Source organism: Pteropus alecto, unplaced genomic scaffold, assembly GCF_000325575.1.
Source record: "Pteropus alecto unplaced genomic scaffold, ASM32557v1 scaffold105, whole genome shotgun sequence".
NCBI lineage: Eukaryota > Metazoa > Chordata > Mammalia > Chiroptera > Pteropodidae > Pteropus > Pteropus alecto.
The window spans coordinates 1,858,436-1,871,777 of record NW_006436294.1 but is presented as its reverse complement, the minus strand read 5'-3'; the positions used below and the strand labels follow the sequence as shown (position 1 = coordinate 1,871,777).

Here is a 13,342-nt window from a genome sequence, read left to right as displayed (position 1 = left end):
TTTTTTAACTCCCTCTCTGCTGTATTTCTTAGCACCACTGAAATCAAACATGGCCAGGAGGTGCAAGTGATTGATGTATGCACCCCAAGGCAGGCATGGCCTCACCTAGGGCTATGGCAGGAAAATGCCTCCATCAGCCTGGGTCCCCGAATCCCTGCATGGAGCAGAGCACGCTGGCCTCTCCATCACCCAATGGACTTTACAGGAGCAAGATTATGTTAAGTCACTGACATGGCGGGGCGGGGCGGGGCGGTATCTGTCAGAGCACGTACTTTAACACCCCTCAATCTAGGATGCTCTGCTCTGTCCCCAGGTCTCCCTTTGATGGAGTAGAATGGGACAGGAAGTCACTGCAGTGTGCTGCACTCAGACTTACCGCGGCTCGGTGGCATCCCAGGACCCCGTCCAGTTCCAGCGCTCCGGGGCGCGGAAGCGGCCCTCTGCCAGGGGCGGGGCGGCATACGGCACTCCCCAGAACTGGTCCACGTGCTTCCACGAAGTGCCCACCTGAATGGCCTGAGACTTGCCCAGTAGCTGACCATGGGCAGCGATGGTCACAGAAGGTGCAGATGTCCCAAAACCGAACAGAGGGCTATCTGTTGGGAAGGCGGTGGGGGGCGGAGGGGGAGAGAATGAGAGAGTAGTGGGCGCTTTATTCACCAGGAATATTCTAAATGTGCTTTAGGAAACTTAATACTGCTTTTTGCACTTTAAAAATGTTGGTAATTCATTGAGGCCCAATAGCTTACGTCTAGTTTAGTTTTCAGTGTGAAATAATAGTGATAAATAGCAGAGACGGTTGTTCTTCCCTAGGTCTGGGTGCACCACGTGTGGCTCTAATACCTTCTCACGCGACTGTCATCTCACCGACTCTTCCCGAGACACTAACGCGGGCCCACAGCCCCTGACTCAGGGCCCCAGCCAGATGCGAGCCGCCGTTTGGAATTATCTGGATTTTAAGAGGAGCGGAAGGACACAGATAAGCGACGTGCAGTCTGCCAGGGGGTCGGAAGCCGAGTGCCACCGGCAAACACATCCAGCCCTTCCGCGGCGAAACGCACGGACGGGTCCCACTGAGAGGCCCGAGTAGGAATATAATTGCTTTTGTCGCTCCGGGTCACGTTTTGCCATCAAACAAGTTTGCCGCAAAGTTACAAAAAAATATGTTCTCTGACTTTCAGAGCTTTGGGATTTCAGAATTGCAGCTAAGGAACTGGGGGCCCGTCTTCGCATTTCACGGGCCAGGAAACAGGTGCGGGGGCCAAGGGCGCGTGGCTGCTCAGACTCGGGGGTGACGGAGCATTCAAAGCCGCACCGTTCTGAACCCCAGCTCTGACCACACCCCGTTCACACAGGGTCAAGGGTCAGGTCAGGGCCTCTCTGTGGGCCTCTGCCCTTGAGGACAGCGCCCTCCCTGCCTTTGTTCATGTCCAAATCCCACATGGTCCATCAGGCCAAGGCCGGGGCCACCGGCCATCCCTACTCTGTGCTCTGAGCATCTCCATCCCTCATGGAGACACTAGTCACCTGACACTCACCGGCCTCTCTGCAGCCGCATCTCATCTCTGCTACTGCACTGCCTTTCATTCACTCACTCACTGATTCATAAACTTTTTTGGGGCCCAGCTCAGTGCCAAATGCCATCTTCAAGGATCTGACAGAAGCCAAAGGGCTCAGGGCTTTGCACAAAGGAAACGCTGGTAAAGAGACTCTCTCAGTGTGTGTGTGTGTGTGTGAGAGAGAGAGAGAGAGACAGAGAGAGAGACAGAGAGAGATGTGGTGTGTGTGCGTGTGGTATGTGTGTGTGGTATGTATGTGGGGTGTGTGTGGTATGTGTGGTGTGTGGTGTATGTGTGGTATGTGTGGTGTGTGTGCGTGTATGTGTGTGTGTGTGTGTGGTGTGTGCGCGCGTGAAGTCTTACTATTTCCATCAGGTGTGTTTGCTTCACTCAGCTTCACCGTCGGCCGTCTGAGAAAGACTCACTGCTTCCTCTGCAGCTGCTTTTATTGATAATACTCATCTGATGACTAAACAGGAGCAAAAAGAGGAGGCAGACAGACGGACATCTCTCCATTCCTCAAGAGCTCGAGACACCTGCCGTGGCTCAACTAGAGGTGATTTTGCCCCCAGGGGACATTTGACAATGTCTGGAGACATTTTTGGTTGTCACAAGGATCGGGAGCGATGCCACTGGCATCTAGTCAGACACAGGCCAGGGCTGCTAGACACCCTGCGATAGACTGGGTCAGCCCCTCACACGCAGGAATTATCCAGGACCCGCATGTCAATGGTACCCAGTTTGAGAAACCCTGGTGTGACGTGTTCGTGACCTCCAGCCCACTGAGGGTCAGCATGATGAGGGGGAAACAATAGGTGCTCTGGGGAGTCAAGTGGCCCCGTGTTTTATGTTCTGGACCAGTTATTTGGGAAAACATCATAATGTTTCAGACTTTCCATTTTCCCACCTGCAAAATGAAAACAATGGCAGCCCCTAAACACAAAGATGTTAGGAATAAGTAACATGACTCCTGCAATGTTCCAAGCCCAGTGCCTGGCAAATGGCAGGAGCTTAACACATGAATGAATGAGTGAATGAATGAATGAATGAATGAAAGGGGAGGGAAGGAAGGAAATGGAATAAAACCTGTTGCAAAAACACTGGAGTATGAGGACTCAAACGGAAACTCGGGATGGAAAGAAATTGTGGCCGCTTTTTAATCTGGCCTCTATCGCAAATCATGACCGATCTCGCCCCCGCAGCTCCTTCTCACACGATTTCCTGTTTCATTAGTAAATCACAGGGTCTCGGCGAGCACACAAGGCTGTGAATGCTAAAGTAGCAGAAGCTTCTGGGTTGGCTCTTTTGCTCTGCAAAGAACAGCCACATTTCATGAATGTGGCATCTGAAGGAGCGAGCGAAGACAGAAGATGTAAAACTAGGAATTTCGAGGGAATGCAAGCCTGCTTTCCCTCCAGGGCTGCCCGAAGAACCCCAGACGGAATGAGAGCCAACACGGGAAAATGTTAAATGTGCAGCCCTTCCTTTTGAAATCTTTTGCAGAAATGGTGGATTCTTTCCAGAATACTTGCACATTTAGGCCATGTAGGCATTTCTTAGCTACTTGGGTTAGGAAAACGTTCGCAACTCTCCACGTGCATTAGGCGCAAACGAGGCCTATATGGACAGACACACGTGGGCGAGCCTCTTCTGCCGGAGGTGACCCTCTCACGTGGCACGTGAGTCACGTGGAATTAACAAAGAAACAGTTCGATGTGTTTTCCAGAACTCAGACCTCAACGCTAAGGCATTCTCAGCAGGAGTACCATGTGGGGGAGTCACACTGTGGGTGAAATATACCATTGAAATCTAACTGGGCTATAACAGAAACATCCAGATAGAAGGCAAGACTTGAGATCGAGGCCCAGGATCTCGGCACACGGGGATCGCGGCCCGCCCAGTTCTGGGGGCACGCTCATCCTCTGAGGGGTGGTGTGTGGGGGTGACGGAAGAGGAGGCGACCATTGGATCGAGACAGGGCAGGGCCAAGTCCAGCTGCCGCCTGGCTTTATAAATAACAGAGCTTCGTCGGCACGCGGCCATGCCCACGGATCTACATATCGCGCTGTCCGCAGCTGCTTTCCTGCCTCTGTGGCAGAGCCGAGTGGTTGGAACAGAGACGCGTGTTGTAGAGACTGAAATATTTCTCATCCGGCCTTTAACAGACAAAGTTTGCCAGGCTCTTCTCTGAAAGATAAGATGGCGGACACAGCCAACATTTCTAAAAAGGTATTAATTCATCCAATAAGCATGTTCCACGGGGGAGGCGTGTCCCCTGGGCCCCCAGCTCCGGTGCGTCCTGTGACACGGATCTTACCTATTTCACTTAGTGACGGATTTATAGGTCGCTCTCCCCTTGCCTGCTTCATTCCTGTGTCCCCAGCACCTAACACAGTGTGTGACACACAGGAGCAGCTTATGGAATATCTGCAAACTAAACGAGCCTGGAGCAGCTGACCTCTCCAGACGGACTGTAACGTGATCATTAGGCAACATGGTTTTGCGGGAGAAGATGGCTCCCAGGCTTAGGAGACCTGGCTTCGGGTCCCTGTTCCGTCACCACTGGCTGCGTGAAGTCAGAGAAGTGACTTAACCCCTCTGGGCCAGAGGCTCCCGAGCTCTAAGATGGGCTACACTCCTCATGTTGCTCCATGTCAGGATGAGTGCGAGGACCAAATGAGAGAAGGCATGTGACAGAACTTTCTAAACCACAGAGCAGTCAGAGAGCGTGGCCTATTTAATCATCGTCTTAAGAAACTCCAAGGTCAACATGGCTTCTGTAACCCAAAGGAATGGATGAATAAAGGCGGCACAGAAAAGCCCTACGTTAGAGGTGAGGTTTCCCGCCCTCCTCCAGTCCCTCCCAGGTGAGCATCACCAGGATAACCTCGGCCAACTTTCCCTTAAGGGCCTCAAAAGCCACTGCCTACAAGTCACCATGTGCTCAGACAGTCCCTCTCAGCCGTGCCCAGGCTCACAGGTACGGACTTACTCGACTTCCGGTAGATATAGGTGGCCTCTTCACGGACCAGAAGTCGGCAGTTCTGGGCCTGCAGGCTGTGTGTACAGAACTGAGTGTCAGCGTAGAACACACACCTCACAGCAGCAGGTCGCGTCTGCAGAGTCGTGACAAGGCAGGCCTGGTGACGGGAACACTCTGCAGGGAGAGGACAGAAGACTGAGACTTGGGCCTCAGAGATGCCACGTCAGCCACGCATCCATCCAATCATGCAGACAATTAAACATCTAATCTGCATCTATCCACCCACTCATCCGCCCGTACATACGTCCATGCATCCATGCAGCCAGGCAATCACTCACCCACCCACTCATCCGCATCCATCCACCCACTCATCCACCCGTACATACGTCCATGCATCCATGCAGCCATGCAATCACTCATGTATCCACCTGAGCACCTACTCTACACTGGACAAGGACAAGGCTCTCCATGCTCCAGCCCTCGCTGTCCTCTTCGGCCTCGTCCCCCCTCCATCGTCATACCTACCGTGTTCCTCCAGGGCCTATGTCACCTCCTATGCACCAGGTCCCGCACTAGACAATTTAAATTCTCCATGGCATACAGGGTTTTCATCTTAAAAACAGCTTTGAAAATAGAACTGCCTCATTCACTTGGGCAAGCTATGCACTCCCTAAAGTCCTTATTTATGGCCCACCCAGAGCTGTGCAGCTCACAGCCGGTATAGCTGTGCATGGCAGCCCTGTATGTAAGAATTGCATATTGTTATCTGACCTCGTAGGGGAGGAGATTCATGGAATTTTAGAATTGGAGCAGTGTGAATATTTTCTAACCCCGGGCTCTTGCAGACGCTAACATCTTTGTAGAATATTTCTATCAAGTGGTCATCTAGCTTTTGTTGAAATACCAGTGAGGGTTAAATACCCTCTAAAGGAAGTATGCATTTGTGGACAGCTTTGCCTGTTAGAAAGTTCTTTATACTGTGCTGAAAAATGTCTCTTAAAATCTGAGTTTTACGCAAAGGTCTTCGCTTTGCCCCGTGAGCCTGGCCAGGATAAGCGTGTGTCTTAGCCCAGTCGTCACAGCTTCCACTCAGCTTCCACCTCACGCTAGCCCCCTAGGTCCTTCCTCCCACCTAATTCAATGTCGCTCATTGTCTGTGTGGCGTATCCCCATGGAGACCTTGACCGTGGGCTGACCCTGCAGGAGGATGAGAAGACCACAGGCTCTTCTCCCCAGCTTGACCCCTTCCTGCCAGGCGCCCCAGGTTATCTTGGGGTCTCCTATGTGTTTCTGAGGTCAGAACCTTGAGCAGCACTCATACGACAGGGACCTCACCCCGAGTAACCCCACTGTCTGGGGGAGGGATGCAAACTCCTCTCTTTACCCAACAAACAGAGGTCTCGGGCAGCAGAGAAGTCGCTGGTGACGGCAGTGCTGACGTGGGCCACATCGAAGTTCCTGATGGACGGGTCAACGACTACCGAGGAGACAGCCAGGGATTGCCACACGTCCATAGCGACTAGGAGAGAAGGCAGGGGATGCTGGTCACACACAGGTTCACTTAGAGCATGAGGTCAGCGGAAAGCCACCCAAAGCCCCAGAAGACCCTCCTCTGGGTCGCCATTCCTGTGTCCATCTCTCCACGCTACAACGATTTATTAAGTTTTTTATGAGCCAAGGACTGTGGTCAAGCCTAGGAATACAAAGGTAAACAAACAAACAAATAAGCTAACAAAAACATGGCTGTTTCTTTTAAGCAGCCATGGGTGAGAAGGGGTGAGAAGTCAAGACAAACATAACATACTTGTTATAACAGAATAATTAGACTAATACTACGTGATGACGATAACAACAGATGCATTGGGCTGCTACGTGCTGCTGTGTTTGGTCTTCGCAGACACGGTATCACTGAGTCCTCCCCTAGGCTGCGGGGGAGACCATTAGTCCCCACAGTGGATGCCGTGGTGCGCTGCCCAGGCCACCATCAGGACCGAGGCTCCCATTTCTCCAACCGTTGGGAAGTTGGTGGCTGACGACTTCCAGCTGAGTCCCTCTCCAGGAATTGACTTTGACCCTCCCCAGAGTCAGCCTGCATCCGAAAACTAGTCCATGTGGGGTACCCAAAGGCCCAGCCCCCTTGCCTCAAGGTGGGACAGTGCTGAAGCCAGCCCCACTTCAGAGCTCACTGAGGCATCAGTGGGGCCACTGCTCAGCTCCCGTGTGACCACTCCCCCTGCCCAGGCCTGTTCCCTCGCTCCCCAGAGCACTGCGCCCCGAACTCCCTGCATGCAAATCTTCACCACAGAGTCTCTTTCCTGGAAAACCCCGGCTGAGACATCCTGTTTCAGAGGTGAAGACGGGGCTGCACAGAGAAGCTACAACAGCTTGCCCAAGAGCGTGCCATTCGCAAGGGTGGAGCAGGGTCAAAACTAGGTCTGTGCATCCACAGAGCCTGTGCCCTCTGACCGCTCCCCGGTGCCGCCTCCCACATCCTGCACGTAGGACATGCTGTCGCGGCTAGACCAAGGGATGTAGCTGCAAAGAGATGCTTGGCAGACGTGAAGAGATCTACCAGAGCATCTGTGTCCCTGTGGACACAGAGGTGACCTTGAACAGGGGGCTTAAGCTTCCACTGTGAGGAAGAGCCATGGGGCTTGGTCGACAGGAGCATTAATTATAATTCTGTCCGCAAATAGCATTACAGAGGGCAACATGCTGCCTTTCAACATAAGCTTCTGTGATCACTTGAGAATGCTGATTCTAGAACATTCTAGGGAGCTGTTCAGTGGGCACATCATTGATCATTAACAGCAAAAATCTATTTGTTTTTGTTTTTCGTCTTTGACTTTTTCCCCAGAAGACCACAGTAGTTTGGCCTTATAATAAATATTTGTGAGCATCTACCTTGAGCTAACAGCACACTATGGCAGTCTTACGAGCTGAGCCCTTCGGGGGGTGACTCCATTGCCCCAGTTCCCTCGTCTGTAAAGCATCCTCCCATGCGATCCACCCCGAGTGAGGGGTGGCATAGGAGTTCCAACGCCTCTTCACCAATGAGGAGAAGCTACGTGACTTTTCAAGAACACAGCTGAACAGTGACCAAGCCAGAGATCGACCAGGCCTCCTGGCTCCAAGCCAGTATTCTTTCTGTCCCTTCTGAGCTTCCTATGTAGCTGAGCATCCTTTCCAGAAAATTACCCCCGGGTAGCAAAAGGCCACTGTCCTTAATAGCACCGTGCTTTTAGCTGTGTGACTAAGCTAGTCATTTTCATCTCAAACCTGTCTTTGGCACCTGGCACACTGGGGGGTGAGGGGGGTCGCTACCACTGGAATAGTAAATAAAGTCCCAGAACAATCCACAACCTTGTTTGTTTGTTTCTTAAATAAAAACAGAACAAGAGAGAGGAAAAGATTTATCCAGAGAAGTCGCTGAATAATACAAGCAGGCTTCACACGGAGTCGGCAAGAGGAAGGTGGGCCCCCATGCCCGTCCTGGAGCCGTGGGGTCATCCTTGGAATCAAGAGCCGTGTCCTTCTGAACTTGGGACCTGTCTCCCCGCAAGAGACGTGGGCTCTCATTTTCTTAAGCATCCTCCGCGTGTTGCTATTTTCGTGGTCAGTACAAGTGGCATTTTTGCAACACGACCACATTGAACTGCATATTTTTATATGATGGGTACACTGCAATTGCAAAGGAGAGGTATGATGGGGTTTCAGGACCAAACTTGCCAATTATGGTCTTAAAATGGAAGCCTCGGTGCCCTCCACGTTTAGATTGATGTCTGGAGGGGAAACGCTATAATTGAAGAGTGAATTTCATCTCCAAAGTGAGAGCCGGTTCATCTGTCGCCATCCCAGGGCCTGGAGCCAAGTCTCTGCCACACCCTCCACCTGTCCCCATTCTCCCACCTGCAGGGACCCCCAGGACGAGCGACCGCTGTTGTGCAGAATCCAACATCTGGAGTCCGTGCCTCCCGTGAAACTCTGAGAACGAGTTCTCTGTGAAGGCGAAAGCATGGCGAGCCATGAAAGCATTTCATGGTCTTGGCAGCATTTCATGAGAGTTCGCAGTTTGCCAAGAACTTGGCACCATCACTTCATTTAATACTCGCCGTCAGCCATGCCGTGGGCACCACTACTATACACATCTCACAAATGAGGAAATTGACCCGGGCACACTTCCTAAGGGCCTGGCTGATAAGCGGCCGTGCCAGGGCTCGGGCCCAGCTCCTCAGGTTTACTACAATGCCAGGCCTGAAATCCAAGGTCTCCTGCAATGCCAGGCCTCCCCACCAGGGAATGAGGTGCTGCTGACAGCTTTCAGGCTCACCCAAAGGGTGAGTCTGCTCCAAAAGCAGCATCTGTGGTTTGTTGATTAGCTTTAATTTTTTTTTCTCTGTTTAAAATATATTTTATAGATGGCAATGCCAGCATCGCTTATTAGAAAAGCATCACCTCCTCTTGCATTGGAAATGGCCGTATTTGTCATATATGAAGTATTTATAGGTAAATGACTTTTGTTTGGTGAGTATTCTTATTTATTTATTTTGTTAATTCTGGTTCTACCGCCACACCACTTAAACTCTAGTCACTTTATAACATAGTTTATCATTTAATGGTAAAAGTCTCCCATGTTATTTTTCTTTTAGAAATATCTCTTGGCTATTTTTGGCTATTATCACATAAAATTCAAAACCATTTTGTCAAGTTTTAAGAAAGCTTCTTTGGGATATTAATTGGAAAAAATTAATTTGAGAAAAAAAATTTAATTTTATTATGTTTAATTTTTGATGTAGTTAAGATTGAAATGGGATTTTTCATTATATTTTGAAAATGGTTATGATCGACCTAAAGGAAAGTTACTTATCTGTGTGCATTTCTTTTCTCTCAGGACACTGAGATCACATTCAGTGTAACTCACAGAATAGTTGAAACTCAGCCTTTTCTCTCTGCGGCTACTTTGAAAACAGGCTCAAACCAGATTCCAGACGCAGCGACGACAGGCCGCCCAGCAACGGTGGCTAACGAGTGGCCCCGTCACACGTGAGACCTACTCGGCTACACAGTCGCGCTCCTCGAGTTCATCCCAGCTCCTCCGCCCAAACCACTCCGCCTCTCTGAGCCTCAGTCTCCTCATCTGGAAAATGGGGATCTTACGAGACGCGCGCTCCCACGGCGGCGATCAGGAACGAACGAGGTACCGCAGTGGACCGCTTAGCCCAGAGCCGCATGGGGAAGGACTTAGTGAATAGAGACACGCTCGCTGTCTCGGGGCAGCATGGAACGTTACTTCAGCACAGGCAGGCCTCCGGTGACATCGAGTTACTTCTAGTCCCTCCTGGAAAGCACTATGTCTCTTTTAATATAGACTAAGGTACAAACAAACAAACAAACAACAACAACAACAACAACAAAAACCACTAGACTAAAATATATTTGAAAATTATATTTGAAAATTTTCACCAGCGCAAGGAGAACCATGCTCTCTCCCTCGCTCCCTTCCTGGGTGCCTTCCCACCTTCCTTCCCAGAAACCAGTTAAAGGGGAAATGTTTGAGTTTGATTTCAAGGCTTACTTAGAGTAATTCCAACCATTAATAACAGCAAAAAAATAAAACCAGACTACAAATCGCACGGAACAGCAGTGCCGTGTTAACACGGTAGGGAGAGGCATGTCACTTGCTGTCTAGGTAAACAAAGGCAGGCTCTGGCTCTGGCCTCATCTTTCTCGTTTGAAAAACGAGGGAACGCGCCTTCCAATGTTTTTGAATCAGATCAAAGCACAGAAATGCCAAACCAGTGGCAAACGCTACCTTCTTTCCAACATTCAAATAATCACGGGCCCATTTTTTTAAAAGAAAAAATAGGAAAATGAGCTTTTCTTAAGAATCGCCAAGAATAAAGATAGTAAGTGCAAGCTCTAAGGTTTCCAAAAGAATACAAGGTTCTTACTGTCCTTTTGCAATCGGACCCCAAAAGAGCCCCTTTCGGCCCCTCAGCACATATCAGAGTTCTTTCTGTTGAATGCAGAAAAGGCTCGTGAAGACACTGGGGGTGGTTTCCATGCCCAGGCCGCCAGGCCAGGGTGAAATGTCAATGTTTTGCAGCCTTTCAGGCAGGAAAAGCATTTCAGGCACCAGCACACCACTATGACCTGGATCCTAAGCACAGTGTACGTGGCTTGCAGAAGCCTTCAGAGCTGAAGGCCACAGTGCTCGCTGATGGGAAGGTCCCCCGTGCTGTCATTATCGGACAGGACCGATGCTTAGACATCCTGATATCTCACCAGTCAACATCTTGCAAGGGACAAGCACGTCACGCTGGGCTATTTTTGCCCTGGTTAGCACTCAAATAAAAACCAGATGTTCCTTTGATAACAGGAAGAAGAGGAAGAAAAAAAAAGACGCCCTTGTTATATTGTGATCATTTGACAGATGATGAAAATGGGCCCGCAGCTGCCTGTTGACTTAGCATTTCCTCAGAGAGAAATTTCTCATACCTCCTGGGCCTCTTGTCCCATTTAAAACTCTAGAAAAATACCTAGAGACCTATTTCCTTCTGCTGGGCCTCCAGATACCTACGCTCAGCTCTTTAAGGCGCATGGCTTCCTCTATAACTTTGCTTCTCCAGCTCTCAGCAGGCGGACGACAGTGAGCACTGTGGATGGAATCACATCCCCCCAAGACTCCGGGTTTGAAGTCCTCGCCCCCACACGTCAGAATGGGATCTTGTTTGGAGACAGACTGTTACAGAGGTGATTAAGTTAAAGCGAGGTCATTAGAACGGTCCTCTATCCAAAATGACTGGAGTCCTAACAAAAAGGAAAAATTTGACGTAGAGTCGTGCACAGGGAGAAGGCGACGTGAAGACACAGAGAGGACGGCTGCCTAAAGCGATGGAGAATGTTCTGGAACAGGTCCTTCCCGCACCGCCCTCGGAGCGATCCCGCCCTGCCGACACTTTGATCTCGGACTTTCGGCCTCCAGAACTGTGAGAGAATAAATTTCTACTGTTTAAGGCCCCAGTTTGGGGCGCTGTGTCATGGCCCCCTAAGTGAGAGACGCTCAGAAGGGACATCATTCTTGATTCACAGAGAGCCCGCTACGCCCCGCTCCGGCACAGAAATGCTAATCCTAGAGATGAGCCGTGCCATGTAAACAGTACAGATGACAGTGGCTGATGCTCATTAAGCATTTCCTGTTTTTCAGACACATTGCGATGTGCTGCGTGAGTTGTTTAATCTACACATGGCTGTGTACGTGGCTGTTCTGGTCACCCCTGCTCCATGAGGTGACATGGCACACTTTAAGGGGGACCCACTCAGGGCACTCCATGTGGCCTAATCCCTGCTCTGCCTACTGCCAGCTCGGATTCGGGGTACATTACATTCTAAGTCTCGATTTCTTTTTGTTTGTTTGTTTTAATTCATAAACTGGAAGAGTCATGTCACCTGTGTCATAGAGCAGAGTGTCCCGTATGGTAAGGGGCACAGTTGGCTAGTGATTCTTCCAGGCTTCCTGGAGGAGGGGTGGAGACAGCTAGGGCTGGTCCTCTCATCTGGTTATCCGATGCAGTGTCACCATCCCCGAAATGTGTCATGGCCTGGAGAAGTCAGCGGCTCCTGTCTCAGAGTGAGGGCTCGTAGAGCTAATGCCTGCAAACTGCTTGCTGCATAGGACGTGCTCCATAGCATCGAGCAAAGATACGACCCCCTGCGTGTCAGCCTCTGAAGCCACAGCTCCTACCTCTGCGCCATGCTGCTGAGTACGCACGAGCACAGACGCTGTCACTTGTAAAATAGGGCGTTTTCAACCAAAACACAAACATTAACAGTACTGATATGACTGTTGCCACCCCCTCACCTTCCTAATCAAAACTGTCACACAGTGGGGCATAGCCCTGGTCATGTGGCCCTAGAAGACCAGAAAAGACTCGCTCTGATGATTTAAGGACTTGGGGCAAAGGTCAGAGGAGACAGCAACTCTTCAGGCTTGGACAGGAGTAGGCAAGGTTTTTCTTTTGAAAGCCAAGTAGTAAACACTGTAGGGTTCGCTAGCTACGTTCGGTATTATTCTACATTCCTTTACAACCCTTTAAACATGCCTGAGGCCCATTCTCAGCTCACGGGCCATGCGAAAACATGCTGCAGGCTGTGGTTTGCTGACCCCTGATCTAGAAGGCAGAGGCTGATAAGGGTCATGGGTTCAGTCACTGCACTGTAATGGATGGGAATCTATGTTGCGGGAACAAAAAATCCAACAGGCAACCTGACAGGGAGTTTTCGTGGCTTTTTCAGGAATAAGGAGTAGTCTGGAGGATGCCGTCTGCAGGGGAGAATACCACGATTTTATATGTGGATAGACGTCCTGCCTAAGTTGGCTTGTTAAAGCCCTTTCATAAAGTGACAATGAATTTGTTTTGCTCTTCAAAATTATTCTGATTTTGATGGAATGAAAAGCTGACAACCATGAGCTGTCCTCCGGTCCCAGAGAGCGATGTGAGCCCAGCCTGACTTCTCCACACCCACGTGGCCTTTCTCGCTCCTGATCCGGCCTCCTGCTGATGCCAGTCCTGACGGCATCGCACGGCTGTCACAGCTAACTCCTACGCCTGTTTCATCCTCCCCCATCTACTGTGTCCTAGAAACGAGGGTCCTTACCGCGACCATAATGTCCCCTACCCTCGTTTTGGGTCACAACCTTCTGGCTGTGGAATCTTCTAGTCCTGCTTATCATCCTTAACCGGGGATACCTGGTCACTCACCCACGTTCTTCAAATTCTTTACCTGCCAGCTCAAAATT

General features: G+C 50.4%; 1 protein-coding gene across 1 annotated transcript in view; it reads right to left on the bottom strand.

The window, feature by feature from the left end:
* Window positions 1–13,342, bottom strand: part of TG (thyroglobulin) — a 216,739-nt gene that overhangs the window by 105,373 nt on the left and 98,024 nt on the right. The window contains exons 36-38 of the mRNA XM_006912929.2: window positions 5,927–6,061; window positions 4,552–4,716; window positions 377–596 (exon numbers count right to left, since the gene is read on the bottom strand). Of these exons, the coding sequence (XP_006912991.1) occupies window positions 377–596; window positions 4,552–4,716; window positions 5,927–6,061 (520 nt within the window). The remainder of the gene's footprint in view (window positions 1–376; window positions 597–4,551; window positions 4,717–5,926; window positions 6,062–13,342) is intronic.